General features: G+C 34.1%; 3 protein-coding genes across 5 annotated transcripts; 1 reads left to right on the top strand and 2 right to left on the bottom strand.

Annotated features, from left to right (window-relative positions):
• The first annotated feature begins 878 nt into the window (after positions 1–878).
• LOC112054718 (sugar transporter SWEET1) lies at positions 879–7,508 on the top strand. The gene is made up of 5 exons (XM_024094589.2): positions 879–1,109; positions 1,206–1,283; positions 2,660–2,886; positions 3,470–3,645; positions 4,956–7,508. Exons 1-5 carry the CDS (start codon positions 1,033–1,035, stop codon positions 5,064–5,066), a joined length of 669 nt encoding a protein of 222 aa, XP_023950357.1. The 5' UTR covers positions 879–1,032; the 3' UTR covers positions 5,067–7,508.
• Positions 7,509–7,628: 120 nt separating this feature from the next.
• On the bottom strand, positions 7,629–12,876 carry LOC128198002 (uncharacterized). Its single transcript, XM_052881652.1, has 4 exons — positions 12,626–12,876; positions 11,903–12,206; positions 10,560–10,854; positions 7,629–9,691 (listed from the first exon to the last, which is right to left on the bottom strand). Exons 1-4 carry the CDS (start codon positions 12,774–12,776, stop codon positions 8,501–8,503), a joined length of 1,941 nt encoding a protein of 646 aa, XP_052737612.1. The 5' UTR covers positions 12,777–12,876; the 3' UTR covers positions 7,629–8,500.
• On the bottom strand, positions 12,658–22,793 carry LOC112054717 (uncharacterized). Of its 3 annotated transcripts, none has more exons than XM_024094588.2 (6): positions 22,653–22,793; positions 18,473–18,753; positions 17,616–17,871; positions 17,083–17,377; positions 16,057–17,010; positions 12,658–12,794 (listed from the first exon to the last, which is right to left on the bottom strand). In XM_024094588.2, exons 2-6 carry the CDS (start codon positions 18,723–18,725, stop codon positions 12,792–12,794), a joined length of 1,761 nt encoding a protein of 586 aa, XP_023950356.2. In that variant the 5' UTR covers positions 18,726–18,753; positions 22,653–22,793; the 3' UTR covers positions 12,658–12,791. The 3 variants fall into 3 exon arrangements, with proteins under 3 accessions (XP_023950356.2, XP_023950350.2, XP_023950355.1); XM_024094582.2 differs by having other exon boundaries at positions 12,670–12,794; positions 15,075–17,010; XM_024094587.2 differs by lacking the exon at positions 12,658–12,794 and having other exon boundaries at positions 13,054–17,010; positions 18,696–18,753.
• Positions 22,794–23,270: the final 477 nt, after the last annotated feature.

The raw sequence follows: 23,270 nt of genomic DNA, 5'->3' as shown, positions 1-23,270 counted from the left end.
CTCAGATTAGATTAATTGGATAGGATTTGACTCTCAAGATGTTTTCATTCTTGTAATCGTTTTCGTCGGGTAAACTGTTTGTACAATTATACCATGTAAAAAAAATTAATAAAAAATACAACCGACTACAAAATCATAAAAATGTTTCTACTAAACTTAAAAAGCGAAAAATAACATCGTATGTGGTACCTCCTGATAATTTTGAAGGCGGTACCAAGTTAGTGTAAATTAACAATGTTAAGCTGTGTTAAGTAAACATTTTTATGATTCTGAAGTTGGTTGTCGGAACGATGATAATGATGATGAATTTACTCCCGCAAAAACGATGAAAATTTTATTGTCATACCTCCTAGCCTTAAATAATTTAGTCTGAGCCCCGCATAAACCTAATCCACACTGATACGGGATGATCCAATAATGAGTTAAAATTCCCGTAATTTGGGGAACTTCAAACACAAATTGGCATTGCTGGTGCACAGATTAAAAATCTTTGACTTTTGATTTACAACTCGAATCCGTAGTACAAATGAGAAGAGAAAGTACCACTGAGTTGTGATTGTAACTTCCTTGACACCTATAACTTGCTTGTGATGTGATGTATTGCCATTAATATTGCCATCTATTAGTAAAATTTTTCTTTTGTTGAAAGTATAAAATAAAGGAAGAGTGAGCATAAAATTTAATTACAAGTAACAAGTTAGTTATAATATATAAGTTGTTGAAAAAATTGTTCAGTGAAGTACAAATCACGACAAAATCGAATGTCTTTCGGCTGACAATATAAATAATGTCAATCAGTCGTCACTCGTCATTTTCTTTTTAGAAACCAAAACAGTGAAGGTGAGTTATGTCAATTGTCACTGTCAAAGTGGCAAGTGACAGTGAGTGTCATTGTCAAAACAAGACAACAAAATACAAATTTAAATTATGATTTTGTTTTGTGATTTCGGTATGGAAATTGGTATAAACGTTTAGTTTCTAAAATTTTCTACTTCTACAGTTTAAAATCGTAGCAACAATAAATGGTCTACGATGAGTTATATGGGTATAAAAGAATTAGTGTCTGTATCAGCTGTTGTAACTACGATCCTACAATTTCTATCAGGAATGTAAGTAATATTCGTATACTATTAATTAAAACGCTATTTACATATTGATAGTACAATAGCTCTTAATGTAATAGTTAACAATAATTCTTGTTTTAGCTTGGTTTGCAGACAATATGTGATGAAACAGACCACTGCGGAATCATCGCCTTTACCGTTTATCTGCGGATTTTTGTCGTAAGTAAATCATTATTTTTATAAATATTGTTAAGTAATTATTATATCGCCCTAAAGTATTTTTATAATTCAATCAATATTTGCTGTTTTACTTAAACAGTTTTACCTACACAGTCAAAGGTAAAAAACTTAATCTGGTTCAATATTGAGGTACATACTACATCATCATCATTATACCAGGTATATTATGCGCCAATATATTCGAGACTGCTCTAACATTGCAATGCATTATTATCCCAGCTGGGATGTTTATATTTACTGTGAGACCACACATACCCCATGTTTAGAGTTGAATCTAGTTGAGTGCAGGCAGGTTGATTCTTTCAGTGTTAAATAGCCCATTTATCGAGGAAGGCTATAAGCTATATAATATCTGTATTTATACAGGAACGGGAACTGCGCTGCGTCAGCTAGTTTCTAAATAAAATATACTATCTATTTCTAGAGTAATCTTATTAATAAGTTACCTCCCTATTATTTTGTAATCAAATTAGATATAAGTGTGATAAGGCACTTCAGAAGTAGGTATACATATAATAACAATCTAAATCAGATTGCTATTACATACTTAGTATTGATTGACACTTCATGCTTTGTATTTATTACAAGTTCTGACTGACTGATTCATTAATGGAGAAGCAAAGCTACTCTCATATCCATTTTAATATTATTATTTTTTTTTATCAATTACTTAATGTTAACCAACTTCAAAAAAAGGAGGAGGTTGTTATATTATATACAAATGTTGTTATATTATTTATTAACACTTATACCAGATTTTTAATGTTTCTGTGAGCAATGGTGAAATAGTTTACAACTGAAATATACTTGTATGCATATAAAAACTTAAACTAAAAAATAAAATATCTTGGACATCTCTGAAATAACATACGGAGGTTTCTGAGCTCAGGTCTTACATATAGTTCAGTAAAAACTCTCTATTTTCGGGGGATAAGTTCTGTAAATACACATTTACTATTCCATTAAATGTTTTTATTCTATTCGCAATTTTGGCATAATTTGCAGATTTTACGTAATTTTCGACAGTCAGATCCGCGAATAACGTAATCTTTAGCCGCAAATAAAGGAATTGGGTCGTAATTTTGTAATCCGCAAATAGTGAACTGAAAATGCGAATAAAGTAAGCGCGAAAAGCTTTTACTGTATGCTAAAATCAAAACGCGTAAGGTGACTTTGGAGGGTGGGAAACGCGCATGGGATGATGCCCCTCCGCCGCGCCTCTACGTAATCGCTGGTATCTAAAATCATGTATTGCATAGTTTAACGCATGATATTCCGAAATACAATAAAGATGCATCCGACTTTACCTGTAATTGTTTATTAAAAGAAGTGAGCCAATCTTGGTTTTGTTACAGGTGTGGCATTTGGTTATTGTATGGATTGACCAAGGATGATAATGTTGTAATATTTGTCAACTCAGTTGGAGTTGTACTGATGATCTCATATATATACTTATTTTACATTTATACTCACAAAAAGTCTAGCCTGACCAAACAATTTCTTGTAACATTGTTGCTGTATTTGGCTCTCATGGGATATTTTTCAGTAGAGACTGACAATGAAATACTTTTAAGGAGAGTGGGTATGTATCAATTTTAATATTAATAATGTCCATTTTATTTTGCAGATAGGCTTTATAACTGATTTGGTTATTAAGGTAACAAGTATGACATTTAAAAAAAAACTAGCAGACGCTCGCGACTTCATTCACCCCTAGCCCTCTTTAATCCAGCCCTATCGCAAAATCCGTTCTTAGTGGATACCTACTAACTATAAACTATCTCCCTACCAAATTTCAGCTTTGTACAACAAGCAGTTTTCGAGATTATGTGATGAATGATCTTTCGAATTTATATATTAAGATTGTGTATAAATCACGAAAAAAAATCACGTTTATCTGCGAAAAGGTAACAGACAGACAGACAGACTTATATTCTCATTTATAATATTAGTATGGATTAAATTAAATAGAGGGCTCTTGAAATTAGTTTGAATGTGTTGCTAACTTAACTAACAATTGTTTTGGTGGACAGGACACTTGATATTAACATTGTTCAATTCATCCTAAATTATGCTTAATTAACTTATTATATATTAAAATTAACATTGGCATAGATGCTATTATAACATGGGTTATATTTTTTTTATTTCTGGTATTGTTACAGGTTTACTTGCGTGTGTTTTCACTTTAATAACAATTGCCGCACCATTGAGCAAATTGTTGTATGTAATCAAGACTAAGTGCACAGACTGTCTTCCATTTCCAATGATATTAATGTCATTCATTGTGTCAAGCCTTTGGTACTTCTATGGTCTATTGGAGCAGGACTACATTATGATGGTAAGTTATTATGATAACTTTATATATATTTGTCTATGTAATTCACTGATAATGTAGCTTTATATTGGCGAAGGAACTTTCGGCCCAGCAGTTTTTGAGTTAAGTTTAAACATATCATATAAACATATCATATGATGTTCATTCAATTAGTTAATTATTATTTTATTACATACTAAACTACAAATCTTTCCTCTTTATAATATTGATTTAAACGCCACATTCATCTACATAAGGCGTATTATAGGCAAACCGCTCACCGTTCTCCCCTACGTCATAGTGGGTGCGATGAATGATGACCGTTAAGTGAATGACGATAGAAGAGAATGTAAGAGGTACAGTCAATGAAGACAGAGGGGAACGACAGATGTGCGGGGAATGACGACTAAGGGTATGAGAGAGGTGCTGGTAAAGACGACAGATAGGAACGAGAGAGTGCGGGAAAATAACCACAGAGAGAAATGAGGCTAATGAAATAGGTGCAGTGAAAGACGATAGAGAGCAATGAGAGGTTTGATGAAATGTTATAGACGGAAACAAAGAGTTGCTGCGAATAACGACAGAAGGGAATAGAGGAGGTGCGTAGAATGACGATAGTAGGAAATGAGAGGTGCAGGGAACGACAGAAGGGAACGAGGAAGATGAGGAATGATGACATTCAGGGAACGAGAGAGGTACGGGGAATGACGGCAGAAGGAACGAGTGAGGTGTGGAGACTGATAACACAGAGAAATTAGAAAGGTGCGCCGAGGGACCGCTGGAAGCAACACGCGTCTTTAAAGATTAAACGCATAAATTTAAAATACGCCATTAGACCGGGTCACACGCTGCGTTACGGCGACCGGTGCGGCGCCGAAGCGGTGTCGCTGCGTCGTCTTACATAGAAATATCTGTGGTATGTCTCACGATGCGCTCCAGCGCCGCACTGGACTTGCAACTACCAAAACAAGGCGGGGAGGGGTGAATGCGTTGCGACGTCAGAACGGTACCGCGTCACAAGAAAGGACACGCTGGCTCGCTTCGATTTTTTTCTTGTTAATTGTGATTGATGTTTTAATGAGCACCAACCTAGATGTTATTAATATGTACTACCTCATAACATCAGTCCAAGAAAGGGCCAGCAACATTAGTCTAACTCTGTTACGGTGCCGCTGCGACATAACATCGTTGCGGCGCCGCACCGCTCGTGTGCCCGTTGATATCTTTGTGATACGGCGCCGCAACTCATTGTGTGCCTTCAGCCTTGTGCTATATTTCAATACGAATCTCATGATCTCCTAACACACATTTTAAAGAACATTATCTTTTTTCAGGTACCAAATTCCTTGGGCTGCGGAATATCTGCAGTACAGCTCTGTTTGTTCATGATATTTCCGGCTACTTCGTCGTGTTCATCACGTGCTTCAAAAACAATATTAGCATAAAATTAGTTCCTTATTAGTATTTATTAAATAGATCATAGTAGTAGATACTTAGATAATTAATAATGGAGTAGCCCATAGCTGCCATTTACTTGAATTTTGGTATATATACCTATATAATATCTTTTTAGCAGAATTTTTACCCGGCTGCAAGAAGGGTTATATCTAATATATTTATCCCAATAGACTCGAAGAAAAAAATAGATTTATCTTCAATTTTTCCTTAAAATACAAATATATATTTATGTATATGTACCTTTCAAAATTTAGATTAACTTGAATTGTGGGCTCTTCAGAAGATATTCCTCTAAGTTTAAAACTTGTAAATACTTGTGAAATGTTGGTCTTTTGCCGTATTATTTATTATATTATACGTTATTTTTTGTTGTATATAAGTGTGAATGTTTGTCAAAGTTAGAATTTGTAATTTTGGGATATACCTACTCGTATCTACACGAGACACTTATCTATTTTGACATGGTACATTTAAATGCTATAAGAATAATTACGGGAAATTATCTTTAACAAGCGACAAGTGCCATTTTGTATCGAGCATTTTTAGTTATCCAAATATCAAATGACTAAATAAATTAATTGCATAATATATTTGTAAGTATTACCACAGAAAACATATGTACAAGGTATTATTAAAATAGTTATAATATTTATTTTATTTTTAAAGGTTGTGGTATTTTATTTATTTTAGAGTAGGTAGGTAAGTACCTAGCATTTTCGTAAATAGCCATAATGTTAGATTGTATTATGTAACTTTTCTGATAAGTTGCCAATTTGTCGACATTTTCAAATTTTTGATGACGATTGAGAAAGTGTAAAACATTCATTAGCCAGCTAATTTAATCAGATGGATGCGACATAAATATAAGAATCGTGTGTGAAATGATTTTCATTCTGAATACTTACAATAAATGCATGTATATTTTAAACGCTCTAAGGGTTAATCACCATATCAAAATTCATCATAATCGGTTCAGCGGTTTAGCCTTGGAAAGTTAACAGACAGACGTATAAACATTGTTCCGCATTATAATACATACACAGTCATATTTATAAACTAAATTTTCAAAGTAAAGTGGATCTAATCACTACTACTTAAAGTTCACTTTACTTTGGAGAAAATTGAGGTTTAAATCTTAATTAATGTTTATAAATAAGGCCATGTGTGGATGGTATGAAATAAAGGATAGTTGGCCTTTGTTTGTTTTGGTACTGTCAGAAATAAGTCCATGAACACCGAAACGCAGGCAACGGCCAGAAAAGTTACACAATACAGGAACAGATAAGATATTGTTGTTTCCATAAAGTAAGATAGACAATAAGGCCACTATTTCCATGTGAATATAGCAGCAAATTAACCATATTTACATATGGTAATTTAGTCAGCTAATAAACCTAGGACGTTCAATAGACGCTGGCATTCAATAAAATGGCTAAAAAGACCAAGCATTCGCATTCTTTCTATTTATCTATACTAATATTATAAAGCCGAAGAGTTTGTTTGTTTGATTGAACGCGGTAATTTCAGGAACTACTGGTCCGATTTGAAAAATTCATTCAGTGTTAGATAGCCCATTTATTGAGGAAGGCTATAGGCTATATATTATCCCCATATTCCTACGGGAACGGGAACCACGCGGTTGAAACCGCGCGGCGTCAGCTAGTAATGTAATATAGCAGGGAAGTCCCAGTTTTCCGTGATACAGTTTTTAACTAATTAGCTGGGGCACTCACAAAATTGACCGTAATATTATTAATATTTTATATTGTATTTATGCCTTTTTGATTTGTTTGTTGTTTGCCAAATAAAAATCTTTTTCAAGCCAAAATTCGTCAGGCTCGTAAATATTTATGTTCCACCTCTATTTATGATCGGAACTCTTAGCATCTCGGATATATGATCATTGGTTTCACTTGATTGTCTTGGTCAGTCATCTTCAAAGCTGATTTTTTATACGCAACGTAAAGTTATTCTAGTTCAATTAACTTTCAGCCTAGTCATTTAATTGGATGGCAGCGTTTAGTGAACAGGCTCTAAGGTTATCAGATGGATGCGACATAAATATGGATCGTGTCAAATTATTTTCATTCTGAATACTTATAATAAATGCAGGTATTATTTGATCACGCTAATTACCTTAGCTAAGTAGTGGTGAGATTCCAATTTCAGCGAAATGTAAAAACATCATTAGGTAATTCTTAAATGGAGTGATAGCGGGCTTGTTTTGTCAAGGTCAACGAGGTATTATAAAATAATTATTTAATGAAAGTCTAGTACCTATTATCACTTTCAGTTTTCTATACATACTCGTAGTTAAACATATTTTAATATTTATTTTATTGTATAGGTAGGTAGGCTAGGTAGTATGTACAGACGTATCTAGCGATGTTTTTATTTTATTGAAATAAAAGTTTTTTTTTTTAAGTCAAGTAGATTAATTTATTTTATATTTTACTAGTGGATGCCCCTTCGAGAATTTCCAGGATTAAAGCATATTTTCTGCTCCAAGTTCAACTTTATCTCTATGTATACCATTAAAAAATCCTGCAAATCGGCTTACTCGTGAAGATGTCTCAGACAGAGATTTCCTTTTGCATTTATAATATGTATAGATTTTAATAATGACTACTACTACTAATGACACTATATTTTAACTGTCTATGCCGCATACACATGATGATGATGATGATGATATGATGATGATGATGATGATGATGATGATGATGATGATTAATTTTCTTAATTCTCTAGGTGTGTGAAGTCTGCCAATTCGCATTGGCCCAGCGTGGACTATTGGCCTAACCACTCTCATTCTGAGAGGAGATTCGTGCTCAGCAGTCAGCTGGATACGGGTTGATAATGATATATTAAATTTGATATGTGTAAACTATTCTCTATCAGATAGTAATGATAATAATCGGGTCTGTCGGTTTATCGGGATGTAACACCACGAACTTTTACCAACTCCATGCTAATATTTATTACTAAATTTACCTTAGAAGAAAGAAAACTGTAAATGTTTAATGATCCGACCCAGGATTCGAACCCAGGTCCTCGTTATCCAAAGCCGTATAGTAGTTAAAATTGCAGATAATTCAATTTTATACAAAACATGTCTTTAAAGGTATTGCCTGTATTCTTATTTTTTTTGTGAGTTGTATATTTTGGTCATTAGAGCGAAAATACGATTTCCCCCTTTTTTGAACATAGCAGCTAATTATTAGGGGTTAGGATCCCAAAAACTTAGATTTACTTAAGCTCTCCTCGACCCTCCGTAATAAAGCAAACAAATGCTGCCTTATAATTTTACAAATTACGGCCGGTTAAAAGTTTCCAAAAAAAAGGAAAACTCATATAGGTAGATTGAAAGGAAATAAAATGATGTTTTTTTATATTAATAAATACTTAGGCGATAATTTATTTAGTTGGTATGACTTTTACAACTAGGCGAACACACACAGTAGGCGCGTTCATTTTGTACAATAGCACACCTGCCCCTGACGTTATAGACGGATATTGTGTTCTCCGAGTACAACGTAAATGTCTCATTATGCTTTACAGCTTTAATTTCGTATGCAACGTCTGCTGGAGACATAACAAACGCTATAACGTAATAAGTATTGTTGCGATATTCGTCACGGTATGTGTGACTTCGTAGAATGCTTTTCAATTTTAACATTTCACATTTCATACAGTGAGTAGTCTTCACTTTGCTAACTTTGTCTTGTATTCTAGCTACTGCTAAGTTCGTCGCTTGTATGACGTCACTGTTCTTTTGACTGATTTCGACCAACTCGTGACAGGAACACCACTTCTCGTCGACGCCGGCGTCTTCGCATGTTCTGTCAATGCTAATATTGTTGAAAATGCTCGTACAATTTGGACAGGCTTCCGATTTTTTTTCCAGAAATGGCTGAGAATCACTGATTGTTATAGTGTGATGGAATGTGAGATACACGTCGTATGGTGTTATCAATCTGTTTTGGTTGATTTTTAAATTATTGTACTCTTGGGGTCTACTTTCACGAAACTCTGTAGGTACCCACATAAAGAACATGGGCAGTCTTTCGTCGTAATACGATTCATATGGCACTCTCAAAGTACTGCTTCTGAAACCGTGGTCGCTTAAAAAATATATAAACGTATTGTTCAAGACGCCGGTATCATTCAGTTTTGTAAATAAGTTTACTAAGTCATTATCAATAAGTGTTAGTATGTTTTCTAAATTGTGACTGTAAGAGTTTGACCAAAAAAATCCAAAAAAGTTCTCATCCTTATAAGTTTCTGCGAAAGTAGATGCGTAATCGATGATGTTCTTTCCGGATGGCTTCATTTTGGTACATATAATGTTGCCGCGCCTTTTTTCACCTGTCACAAAAAGCGGTCGCATGTAATGGTCAGTAGGTGAAGACTTGTATCCCAGTTTAGCGAATGTGTCTGGAAGTTGCAGATCTTCCTCCCCAGTGGCTGTTTTGAAACCATTATTTTTAAAATCCGTCCACATCATCAGATGGTTGCATTGATCCATACCTGGCGAACAGGTTCTGTATATAGTGGACAGTTTCGCGCCCGTTAATAAAGATACCACATTTGGAAATGTATTGTAGCCCACCTGCAAAAAAATCGTATAAGTACTTACTTAAATGATTTACCTATAGGTAACTTTAGTACTATCGTCTATTATTAGCGATAAAGATAAAAATGCACGTGTCAACATCATTATCAGCCTATGTTTAACAGGGCCAGTCCTTCCTCTTTGTAGGATATGAGGCGTAGACCCACCACGCCTCTCCAAATGCGGGTTGGCGGGTTAAAGGTGATAATGTTATATTACCGGCCACTGATAGTTTTTAATGAAATTATCTTGGAAGTAAGAAAAGCTCAGTAGGTTAGTATTCATTCTCCGACCTAGGATTTGAACCTAGTACCTCGTGATTTGGATTGTCATAAGCTAACCACTGGACCAGCGAGGCAGCACACGTATTGTACCTTTAAACGAGTACATACATAAATAGGTTTCAAAAATGTCAATCATCCATCGAGATGTTATTAAAATTGAGACACAATCATGTAGAAAACTTCACTTAAAAACTGTCCATATTTTGTGTTTTGGCTTTTTTCTCAATAGTTAAAGCAAATTAAATCTAAATACCTTCGGTTAAGGTTTGAAATTAAAGCAGTTTTCAATAAAACCCGAAATTCAGAACAAATCAACCTTAGACGAATCAAAATCGTTCAAAAACGAATCGTGAATGGTTGAATAAGCAAATGCGACTACTTGAAAAGTCCACCCAAAACTATGTATTAAGATGTCAATAGTTTCGGCATTGATTTTCGTTCGAATTATTAAGCAAAAAAATTTTTAGCTCAAAGTAATATGTTAGTATAAAGTGTTTTTCAGATAGCATGGGTACGGTGACAGTGAAACAAACTATCACCGTAGGTACCCATGGTTTCTGAATAACACTATTGTTTATTACCTTTTGGTAAGCTCGGAAGTCTAACCAATTGTTTGTTAACATATATTTTAGAGTTTTCGGCAAGCTACTGTAAACTCGCGCTCTCGATACCGTATCCAATCCCAGTACTAAAACGTTCCAAGGCTTTTTTGTTTTCTGCTCCTCGGTGGGCTCTTTGTTTAACTTCTTGAGTATTATATATGCATCTTCATAAATTGCACGTTTTTTTGATGAGTCTAGTGCACAGGTAACGGTTATGAGTTCAGTTTTTAATTCGCCCTTGGTTTTATGTTTAAAATTTGTACAGTTTGTATATCTGTGGGCAAAGTGATATCATAAGTATCTGCCTATCGTATTACGAGTATAAAATTGTTAGTTTGTACATTTGTTATCTCTCATGTTAGCTTAGGTTTAATATTTTGTTTTTGGAGTACTAAGTCACTCGTAAATTAATATACTTGTATGTTATTTAAGAATGATGTTTTCAAACACGTCTCTGTTCGTGGCAACAAGTAGACAATAGGCATTTTTACACAATGCACATTCACAGTGTTGACTTGTAAACATAAGACGTTAAGACCTGTTATGATAAAAAAATGTGGCATCTGAATTTGGGAGAGAAATTGTAACCAACAGCAAATCTTGCGTATTAGATTATCGCTATTAGATCGCTAAGGTTCTGTATAACTCTTTTGTACTCCTATACACATAAAACTCGAAAAATGTCCGTTAGAGAACTTGAAACCATCCAACCGCGTAACCTAAATCGGTTTCATTAGAAAGGCAATAATGAAAAGATACGATTAAATAATTTTACGCGGACTGAGTTCCGAGTATCAGACATCATGTAGATTGCCACCATTAGTTCAGTTCAAACAACGAAGTGATTTTCTGTAACCTGTAAGACCACATCATCATTACCAGCCGATGGACGTCCACTGCTGAACATATGCCTCTTTTAAGGACTTCAGCCAGCGGCTCCCTGTAACCTGCTTAATATCCTCGATCCACATAGTGAGGAAACGACCAACATTGCGCTTTTCGATGCGGGGTCGCCATTTCACCATCTTGGGACCTATTTATCGGCTTTTCGAACTACATGCCCATTGCCACAAGCTTTGCGACTCATTGAGCAATGACGGTAACTTTGTATTTTGTCTTTTGTGTATGTGTTGTGCCCTGATCATTTCTGATTCGATCACGCAGAGAAACTCCAAGCATAGCTTCTTCCTCGCTGAGTGACTCTGAGCCTACTCAAGAGATCTATCGATCGATAGCGATCAAGTCTGGGATACGTCAATGTTTGAAGAATTTCGTCTTCAGTAAGACAGTAATAAATTGGCAAAACATCAGCTGATGCTTACCTCACTTGCGTATAGTCTTCTTCTCCAGACACGATAGCCGGATAACCAAACTGATAACAACAGGAATATTTTTTCCCCTTCGTGTAAGGCTTCATTTTCTTTTCGTCGATCAAAAATACGATTTCTTCATTAGATATTTTCTCAATAAGTACTGCTCGGGTTCCGCATGTACTTCTTGCTTTGTCATATTTTGCTTCTACTATTTTATACGTTTTAGAATAGTCTGGTATTGTGCACCCAGGAGTTCTGATTAAGTAGTTTTCGTTTACTTGTTCTTCAATGTAATATTTTAATGTAGTTAAATCTGAAAATACAAAAATATGTCTGCATATTATGCGGAGTATTTGCCATAACGCTGGGGTTATATTCTTTACCGAAAATAATTTCAAATTTCAAAGAACATTAAAATTAATAAATTCGGAGTTCATAATATTTCTTTTGTAAATAGAGCTCAAAGTGTGCCCTTAAATGCATCCTTATAATTATGACATAGCAAAATTTTAAAATGCAAGTATAGATAAAGGCGTGTGTTACATGGATAGTCGGAATTATTTGAATTATGTATGAAAACATAAAAAGTTTTTATTTTTTAGTTAAATAACATTAGTTATGCTCCTATAAGTGGACTCGTCAACACATTGAAGCTATGGGAAATACTCACCCTGTATATGGGGTAAATTCTATGTTGTGTATTTTTAAAATATAAATTACATTTATACTCACTGATGTCCATAAATTCTGTAGAGTCATTTTGATACAATATTTCTAATGCGGGTTTTTTGGCATACAAGTTGATACTTATAATGTAGTAAAACGGTAATACAGTGATAAATAAATATAAAATTAATCGTAAGCGTTTTGAATTGTAAACCATTATTCACGTTGTTATTTACTGAAAAAAAAAGTAAAAGCTTGTTAGATAAATTTATGTCCTAATCCAACGCTTAGGACTTCTCCTCTACAATGCCTTTCAATAACTTCTATCATATTTCAGTTCATTATGATATCCTTTTAGATATGCACATAATACTCTTACACACTATTACGTTCATTTTATAGTAATGTATATTTCCGTTTCTCTTATTTGTTACATCATCACATACCCAATCTACTGACCTGTTACTCTCCAATTTTACTGTCATTGACGCTACTTTTAACCTTCCCCTTATGTAGGTACTATTTTTTAATCTTATCTTATTAAACCACACATCCATTTCAACATTCACGTTTCAGTCGAATACCTTCTTCTATTACCTGTCTGTCCTCTTTACCAAGTTACACTCATATCCGATCCATGCATAGATTTGTAGCAACCGTTGTAAGATAAATAGACGTTGGTCCATCGTATAACACATAACAGACCTGCCCCGATTTAAACCATATTGCATTCATTCTCCTGTTTACGTTTCAGTCTACATCGCCATTGTTTTGTAAAATGAATCGACAATCGAAGCAGATTCGTAGATCCCAAGCAATTTTGAAGAATAAGGAAGAACCACTGAAACACGTAGTTTTAGCAGAAGCTTCAAAAATAGATTAAAAAAAAATAAGAAAAGCAATGTTGAACAACGGCTATGATTCACAATATTTGTCAGGACAATTTAATTAACAAATCGAACTGTAACCAAAATAAGACCCTAGAGTAGCAGAGAATGATCTTTAGTGGAGTCACGCACTTGTGAACGCTGTGTGTAGGGTTAAAGGATCCTTTGACTGTAAACAAATACTCCCCTTTTCCACTCAAGTTACTCTATCCCAAGTAACCCATAAAGACACAACAAGAAATGTGAACGGCTCGAACGCCTCGAGCATACTGAAGCCGACCATAGGATGGGCGCCTTATTTCGCAAGTTCCCGCCAACCGATCGCTACCCCTCTCTAACTCCCTACTCTCTATGGAAACATGTCGGTAGCCGAAGCCACCTAGCGTCGGCACGAGCCAACACGAAATCGAGCGACGTCATATCCGTCTCAGACTATTTCCTACAATACATTTTCTATCGTCGTTTGTCTGATCTTAAATCCATCTATTTGCTCTGTTATTTTCCAGGCTTTAATGATGATGTACAAATCAGAATTTGTACCTACTATATTATAAAATTAGGAAAAAAAATACAGGATAAGATTAGAAGGGCAAAAAGTACGAATCAATTAGGTGATGACGGATGCTTAAATATTTTGTATTGCAGAACAATGTAGCTATGTATCTAAGTACATGTAGATTGTAGATACGTAATTTATAAAAAGAGAAACGGATGTGTCTAATGTATGTATGTAAAGATAACAAAATAGTTCAGCTGCTTATGACTGATGTGTTACACTGCGTACCTACGTTATAATCAGAAGGATGTGACCTTGTAATTAGATCACTATGAAATAAATGCAAATGCAACTGGCCTAGAAATATGTAATTTTATCATTGTTTTATGTGAGTTAGGATAGATAGAAATAAGAAGAACCGATTTTTTACAAGAAGAAAAAGGATAAGATGCCACACTTATCAATAATTACAAATAGCTTGCTTTGTCGTCATAGATTGAGTAAATTTCTTTCGATTTATTTTAGCGTGCTCCTCTGAGGCAGTTTGTTGCCCTTAAGCACTTTATGCCCAGTTCCAGTTGCTATAAAACCTAACTGATAAATGGTCGTGAATCAATCATATGTGAAATAATGAGAATTTGCGTCAAACTCGAACCAACCAACCCGCATTCAAACAGTGACTCTACTAGCGGTAGAACATTAATTTATTTGTGTGATAACGATGATTGCAACAAAAATGTATTACTGAATGGAAGAAACTAATGTTAAAGTGTGTCACACACATTACAATTCGTTAGATGCAGGAGGCTCAGGATCGTGATGTTTGGAAGCCCTACAAAAGGCCTATGTCCTGCAATGGACAATGGATATCCATCGGCTGATAATATGATGATGATGATGATACAATTTTAGTGACTAATGTCTCAACCTCTTGTGCATATCAAGAACCAAGTAGTAGAAGCGTCAAAAGTCAAAACACCACACTGTGTTTGGCACAACCTTGATAATACGTACCTACCTATAGCCTAATTCACATAAATTCATGATTTTCCCGTAGATAAATAAGTGCATATGGTGGTGAATATTTACAATATATTTATAATATAAAAGCCTGGAAAAGTAGAATGCTTACCTTTAAGTAACCATCGCTTTAAAAGCGATTCTTATTCAAATAAAAGCTCCCTGGTTTTATTATTATCTATTGACACAATTCACTTGGGTTTATACTTATTTTATAAGTAAAAGAAAAATGTCAGTTTCACTCAAGAAATATTTTTTTAGAAAAATCGCAGCAGGTTTAATTTACATTATTTTTATCAATGGCACGAAATATGAATGAATTTTATTTTAATTTACATTGCCGCACACATTTGTATTGCACCTATATTTACATCACACGTTCGTACAATATAATTACATCTCCTAACACATCCAAACTCTGTTACGCATGACATGTGACTGCAAGGATCAGCGATCATATTTTATCGAATTCAGTTTATATAAACGTTACGTTTTCATTAACACTTCGTTGTTGATGATTGTACGCATGGTACAAATGACCTCTGCAATCTTAGATTTATGATGAATATGATGAACACAAAATATTTAATTTAATTATTTTTGTTCGATTTTTTGGTGATGAAGTTGATTATATTTAAGGCCATATATTTATTGTAAGCAACGTCAAAATCCAAATAAATCTCCATAATCTATAACGTATGAGCTCAAATAAAATAATCATTTGGAATTGTATAAAAATTATGTTATTTAATAAATAAACAATTAATAATAATAATAATATCACAGATAGGCTTATATATCTATCAGTAGGAGAAAATATATAAACTTTTATTAAAGTTCTCTTAAAATATAGAACTTAACCGACAGTTGTCGTTTTTTTGACACACACAATAAATTCTGTCTTCATGTTTGATAGTGCAGTCGCCGAAACCTTTGTAAGGCGATATAATGCTAACAGATCCAACTAGATACATCTGTGAGTCTTTATGTAGCACGGTAGCTTCATAAAAAATATTCATTGGGCTCATAGAAAATGCAACAACAAAATATATATTGATTTTGTTCTTGTCATAGTAGAAATGAATTCTGCTTACATTTTTAAGTGAAAGATGTGTGCAACTCCAACATCTTTTCGTTTTTATCGTTTGCATTACAGACACAATATGTGACACAGCAAAGTGAACACTTCTAATCCCCTCTGCGTCTTCGGCGTCAAGGGGATACAAATTGTGGCAACTACACCATTTATCGTGAATGCCAACGTCCTGACAAGTGCGATTAGGACTAATAACACTGAATATACTGTTGTGGTTTGGATCAGCGGCTTCATTTTCAACTTCATCGCAATCCGCTAATTTACTTATTTCAAAGAGCGTATCAAACAAATCATACGGAGTGATCAATCGGAATTGGTTAATTAGTAATGATTTTAATTTATCAGGGTAATTCATTTTAAATGTTGTAGGTGGCCAGATATATAACAATGGCAGACGATCGTCGTAATATGATTCTACTAAAATACGGTTTTCACCGAACCGAATGCCATGATCGCTTAAAAAGATAATGAAGGTATTGTCAAATGCTCCCGTATAGTAGAGACGGTTAAAGAAATCTTCGAACATTCGGTCTGCATCTTCGGGATGGTTATTCATATTGTGGCTGAATGAGTTCATCCAGAAAAAACCAAAGAAAGGATCATCTTTGTAAGTCAAAACGAAGTTTATTGCGTAATCCAAAAGTTGCTGACCGGATGAGATTTTCCCCGCGCAAAGTAAAGAATGATTATTTATTTCGATTTCTTCTTTTAGAAAAAACGGTCTCATGTAATGGTCCGTAGGTGACTTTCGGAAGCTATAATCCTTACTGAAAATATCGGGCAATCGTAAATGATCTTCCCCGTAAGCAGTTACGTAACCTGAGTTTTTATAGATAGACCAAATGAGTTTATTGTTGCACTGGTCCATCCTTCCTGAACATGATTTCATAATACTCGATATGTTATGTCCTGTTAATGCAGCCATCAAATTCGGAAATGTGTTGTCACCCACCTGTAATTATAAAGAAAACTAAAATAGTTGAATCACACAAACTTTCCCATTTTTAGGAGTGGAATCGCTTACCTTATGATATCCTCTGTAGTTTGGCCAAAATTTGTCATAAACAAACTTAGCCGTTCTTGTCATAGTCTGAACAAATCGAGATAGAGACATTGAGTCCATTCCTATGAGCAAGACATTGTATTGTTTCCCGCATGTGGTTGCATTTTTTACTTTAATTTTTTTACAGAATGCATATACATCGTCGTATATACGATGAGTTTGATTGTAATTGCTGTTTTCGAAACATTGGACGTTGATAAAATCTTGTTCCAAGTTTATTGTTTCTCTGTCATGAATTTTTGTACATTTTGAGAATCTGAAAAGAGCGTGTAGGTTAATTACGTATCTACCTAGGTTTTACTACTAATTCAGGATTGCAAATATTTCATTGTATCTCTTCTTTTTTCTTCTAACTTTTTCTTTTCAACATAATAATTATTATTATGGCTTTGAGTACTTCATTTTAAATTCACCTATAAGAAACTCCACACCAAGACAAAATTATTGATTATGAAATATGGGAATCTATTATAAAATTAGAGATATATTCTTACCTAAGAGATCTATGCTCATGGCCAGGTTTTGTTGACCTTTGAAAAAATCTATAACAGCAATGATATTTCTTGCCTCTTTTAAGATACTTCTTTATGGATTTCTCTTTTATTACCACGCGGACTTTATCTATATCTTCTCTTTCTAAAAATACTGCACGATATCCACAATAACCTCTTTTTCTGTTTTTGTGAGGTTTTTTGTAATTAACCATAGCAACTGGGATACGGCAACCAGGCGTATTTATCATGTGTTGAACTAAAATAAAAAACAAGTTCTTTAGACCACACGACTAAATTAAAACTTATTTAGCTCTCCCTCTCAACGTTCGTTCCAGCTTATTCCCCAAGTTAATCTTTCCTAAAGAAGTTTTACTTCAAAAATTAACAAAATTTACAAAGAACTACATGTTCAATTTAGTAACACCTTAGTTGCTGGTGTTGGACGTACATGCATCGAATCTTGGTCATGATTTATAATTTTTTGAATAAGCTACCTCTGTTGAAAGACACTTCACTATAAGATATGAAATTGTTGTCAAATGAATAAATCTAATATGGAAATATTGCTATCCGTAGATGTAGAGATTATTATTGATATTTGCCTACATATGACTATGTAGGTATATCGATGCTAAAGATTTGATTAATGTTTGTGTAAGACGTATATTAAAGTGATGTAAATACTCGATTTTTAAACACCATATTTGAATCATAATATCGCGTCTGAAGATATAATAACAAATAAACGAAATTAGGACCTCCTCCTGTTTTGAAGTATTAGCCAAAATAACAATATAAATTAAAATATAAACAAAACGGAATTTTTAAAAACATATATATATCAAATATTAAAATACCTGATCTAGTTTCTTCAAATTCAAGAGAAAGATCTTGATCATGGAGTGGGATGTCTTTATAAATCTCATCTAATGGTATGTGCCTCATGGGGGTGCCGAAGACCCGCCGCGTGCTTGGCGGGGGTTGTTGATACATTTTGTTTGGTTCGTGATGATTCCGTGCGAATGAAAAATGGTGTACGTGGTATATAATTAATACGAAAATGGATAAACTAATCGTTACCATCCATAATGTTATCTTTATTGCGTTCATTTTCAGTTTTCTTCTTAAATGCTTCAATCTGAAAAAAGTTTTACAAAATACTATAATATTAAAAAAGTAAACAAGAAAATATACACACTTTTGAACACCAAAACACTTAAACGTACAAAAAATATTTACAAAAACTTTGAAAATACACAATGGCTGCCTTATCGCCAACAAGGGATCTCTGCCAGGCGACATAATGAACAAGCTAATACAAATAATACAAAATAGGGTGAGGGTGTAGAGAAGTAATAGAAAAAAAAGGAAAAGAAAGAAAATAGACAAGAAAGTGGGTACTGTACTATACAACAAATCCAGGGCATTTTCTACGTCTTAGAATATTTATACTCAAATTGGTTTTTTAAATTAAAGTTTCGGTCTAATATGAATGTACCGAAATTCGATACATTCATATTGTACCGAATTTCGGTATTGAGAGGCTGTTTGTTGTTATTTGCATAGTTAAGTCAAGGAAGAAATATACAACTCACGCATCTAGCTAATAAAATAACACACCGTGGACGTTCAATTACCAATTCATTATACTAAATAATTACTCTTAACATGAATTAACAGACAGATGAAATCACGAAGTAACCTTAAGAAACCACGAACTTTGAAGGTTACGACTTCTTGAGCATCCGTCAAACAAAAATTAAAGACAGAGCTAGTTACTTCACTAACCTTGGAATTAGATTTAGAAAATGTTGTATTATAATTGTATGAAATAAAGATTTTTGATCACGTTTTACCAAAGAAGACATTTTGCTTGAGTATTTTTAATTTAATGTATTTAAAAGTGTAGCTACTTATATTTCTACCAGGTAGTTAGGTAGAGTATGGTGCGCATTGGATATGAAGCAATCGATCGTTCGATTTTATAAACAAACAAAGCCTCATTGTTTACAAAAGAAAAGGCATTTGTAAAATGATACGTAAACAATATCATTATTGGTATGCATTTAAATTCATGAGTAGTGATCTAATTTTTTTCTGTTGAGTGAATAATAGTATGTAAATATTGAAAGAAATGTGGTATGTAGAAAATTCATATACCCTAAAGTGTTCGCGTGAGTAACACCGAGGACATCCGGTAGTATAGTGATACCAATCAACAAATACAAGGTCTACTTATTGATACCAAAATGCCAAAACCATCGAACCGATGACCGTTTGGTTCGTTTCCTCCTCAATTGTGCAGGCATTTAATGATGAAAAATGGAGAACCAAGTCCAATGGGAGTCTTGACTGACAAATTATTTTGTGACATGTTTTTTTTTGCAGTCACGAAAATAATTTGAACAAGATGTTATAGGGTTATTAAATTCGGAACAAAATTGTGCTGAATGATTTTTGAAAAATCTCATTCGACTTGCAAAAATCCCTAAAGCTATAAATAATTTGCTGAAAATTAATATTAGGGTTTGGTTTTCTTCCAAATTCTGAAAATGTGATTGAAATTTTTATGATTAAAAAAAAACAAAAAAATAGAGAAAATTCTTCAAACACTCGGAATTGTAGAGCTATCTCTCAAGAAGTTTTATACGTAAGTAACTCGATAGTGTGTTTCAAATTTGTCACTATCTTCTAATCTTAGTCTAAGATCCGAACTAGAAACTACCTTCAACCAGTGGCGTAGCGTGCCTTCGAGGGGCCCTGTATTGTATCTAAATTAGTTGAGGGGCCCAAATGAAGGGTAAAGATTTCTCACAAAAGAAGCTTAGATGCTCGCTTAAAATAAATATGACAGTGACTTAACCTATGTAGGATGTTTCCAACTTTTGGGCGCACGCTTAACCAGGGAAAAAAGAGATTGTGGATTTTTTTGCTTCCACACGTAAGGGCCACCTGTGTTACTGGATGAAAAGTGTTTGTGTCCCAAATTTCATCTTTGTATGTCAAGTACTTTTCGATAATTCATGATGTGTGACCTTTAGCTTTTATATGTACACTAGCGGACAGTTTTTAGAATTCTTTTTTGTACCTATGTATTGTATTGTACGCTTCTTTGTGGTGTACAATGAAGTGTATTTTCATTTCATTTCATTTACCCTCCCTTTGACGCAGTCGGGTAAAAAAGCATTCAAAGGCTGGGACACTCCACGACATCTTCTCGTCCGAAATTTTTCAGTGCCTGAAGACGAAAGTCTTCAAACAGTGCGTGTATCCGACGTCCACTGCTGGACATAGGCCTCTTGCATGGACCTCCAAGCATAACGGTCTCAAGAAAACCTTCGATTCGGTGGAAACTGCGCTGCATGCTCTTTTTATTTAAAGAGTATGTAGCATTATGCTGAGTTGGATCCCTTTACTGGGTTATGCCATACATGGCAGGATATTGTCCTGACGATTAATAGAACAAATTGTGTTTTGTGGCATAAATTCTCTAATAAAGCTTTTTTTTTCTTTCTTTATAACGGAAGCTATGCGGGTGAAACTGCAGGGTATCTGCTAGTTGATAACTATACCTAATACCTACTCTAGGACGTTTAATTAGTTAGTGTAGTTACACTTGTAATCAGTTCATGTTTCAGCTGGTATATGTAACAACGAGATAACAAAATAGGTACATATTACCTATATAGTTTTTTGTTATAAATTAAAATGAGTAATAACATAGCAACTTCCTGATCAATATTTAGGTAAGTAAGTAGGTACCCACCTAATGTTGTACAATGGTTTACTACTACAGGCTTGTACATATGTTTTCTGTGCACAGTGTACAGGCGACCTTCTTAGTTTATTAAAAATAATGAATACAATCGATATATAGGGGAAACCCGGGTAATGTGGACACCTTTGGCTTAAAAACTATGCGTCCCACTGCTTTCGTGCCATTTCATGTGGTTCCTCCCCTACCCTTCTATCGTAAATGAACAGATTTGTTGCACTGTCATACCTACTTCGTTTAAAAAAAAAACAAAAACTGGTTACAATAGTTCAAGGTAAGTATTTTCTTAAGTACCTACTCATGTACATGTTGTGGTGTTTTAACTTGATTTATATCGTTAAAGTTTATAATTTGTGTTAAAATACTGTCAGTTTTTTTGACATGTTGTGTCTGGATTTGATTTTAAGTTACATTAGTTCTAATAGTATCTGTTATCAGTTGGACTCACAAAGTGACGAATGCCGAAGTTCTGCGACGCGTCAATCAGAAGCGTGAACTTTTGCAGACCGTCAAGACGAGAAAAGTCGCGTATCTAGGGCACGTGCTACGACACGAGAGATACGAGCTTCTACAGCTCATCTTGATGGGAAAGGTTGCTGGTAGAAGAGGCGTTGGTCGCAGAAAGAAGTCTTGGCTGAGAAACATCAGAGAGTGGACCGGGATCGCGAGCGCCGCACAATTATTTCGCCTCGCGAAGGATAGAGACGAGTTCAAGAATCTGACTGCCAACCTTCGCTAGTCGGAGAGGCACCTTAAGAAGAAGAAGTATCTGTTGAGCAAAGCGAGTAAGGGAAAAGTAGATACCTACGTATCTATTATGTTATTTACATACAAAAATTCTGAAACAACTAAAGACGTTAAAATTTTCAAAAATACTTAATTAAATTTAGTCAAGATTTGGTGATTCGATTCAATCGATTCATGTATGCAACAGAAAAGAAACACAAAATATGTGTAGTACACCAATGTGTACTGTTGTACTAATAACTAATTTGTTAATTTTTATTAGTTTGTTTGTTAATTAAACGTATGTTTTGTATGTTGAAGATTTTATCGGCCCCTAGCGGTAAAATTCCACACTACGCCACTGGGTTTGACAATGACAATAAACTAATTAATACAATACATGCGTATGTGTAATAAGTAGGTACCTAACTACTCACGTATATCAATAGTGTACGGCCTACATAAAAGCTTTCGCTTTAATAACTTTGCGTACGTTTTCTAAAACGAGACATTTTAAATAATCGTTACAAACTCACCTGTTTTAGCAAATTTTCACATACAGGTCCTAATTTTTCAATTCCAAATCTAGTGTTTTTTTGTAAATCTATGAATGTTGATATTTCTTTACGGGACTACAGCACTAGGAGACAGTTTTCCAGAAATTGTCTCCATTACAGTTCTAGTACGCATGCTCATAGTAGAAATTGTATCAATATCTAGGTAGGCACCTACGCAATTAATAGACTAAAGCTTTGCGCGCCCTTTATGGTTGCCTTGTTGTTTTTCCAAATATAAAGAAAATGTTTAAAAAAAAGGAAGAGAACAAAACGTTCTTTTTTAAAATTATGTCACTTATGATCAAGAATATAAATTATAATGTCTTTATTTATTTAATATCTAGTAACAGATGCAAATAACGTAGTTTTTATCGATTTATATTGGTTAAAGAATGTTGAAAATCGGTTCAGTAGATCCAGAGATTACTTAATAATTACCCTTACGACGTCAAATTACTGTATCTCTTCAAACTATTAGTATAAATATTTATACAGGATAAAAAAAAAATAAAAAAAAAATTTTTTTTGGTTTGCACTAAATTTCTCTTGCCCCAAACACTATTCTATATTATCTCCGTCATGGGTTTAGTTTTGCAC

This window comes from Bicyclus anynana, chromosome 5 (genome assembly GCF_947172395.1).
Source record: "Bicyclus anynana chromosome 5, ilBicAnyn1.1, whole genome shotgun sequence".
Taxonomy (NCBI): domain Eukaryota; kingdom Metazoa; phylum Arthropoda; class Insecta; order Lepidoptera; family Nymphalidae; genus Bicyclus; species Bicyclus anynana.
The sequence above is the reverse complement of the archived record's forward strand: the minus strand, read 5'-3'. Positions and strand labels throughout refer to the sequence as shown.

Excerpts from the sequence above, each read along its gene's own strand:
- LOC128198002 (XM_052881652.1), bottom strand. The coding sequence starts at position 12,776 with ATGGTTTACAATTCAAAACGCTTACGATTAATTTTATATTTATTTATC. Across the intron at positions 12,207-12,625 it reads TACAGAATTTATGGACATCA|ATTTAACTACATTAAAATAT; the intron begins GTGAGTATAAAT and ends TTGTATTTTCAG. Across the intron at positions 10,855-11,902 it reads GAAGACTATACGCAAGTGAG|ATATACAAACTGTACAAATT; the intron begins GTAAGCATCAGC and ends CTTTGCCCACAG.
- LOC112054717 (XM_024094582.2), bottom strand. The coding sequence starts at position 18,725 with ATGAACGCAATAAAGATAACATTATGGATGGTAACGATTAGTTTATCC. Across the intron at positions 17,378-17,615 it reads CATGAGCATAGATCTCTTAG|ATTCTCAAAATGTACAAAAA; the intron begins GTAAGAATATAT and ends CGCTCTTTTCAG. Across the intron at positions 17,011-17,082 it reads ACTACAGAGGATATCATAAG|GTGGGTGACAACACATTTCC; the intron begins GTAAGCGATTCC and ends TTATAATTACAG.
- LOC112054718 (XM_024094589.2), top strand. The coding sequence starts at position 1,033 with ATGAGTTATATGGGTATAAAAGAATTAGTGTCTGTATCAGCTGTTGTA. Across the intron at positions 2,887-3,469 it reads AATACTTTTAAGGAGAGTGG|GTTTACTTGCGTGTGTTTTC; the intron begins GTATGTATCAAT and ends GTATTGTTACAG. Across the intron at positions 3,646-4,955 it reads AGCAGGACTACATTATGATG|GTACCAAATTCCTTGGGCTG; the intron begins GTAAGTTATTAT and ends ATCTTTTTTCAG.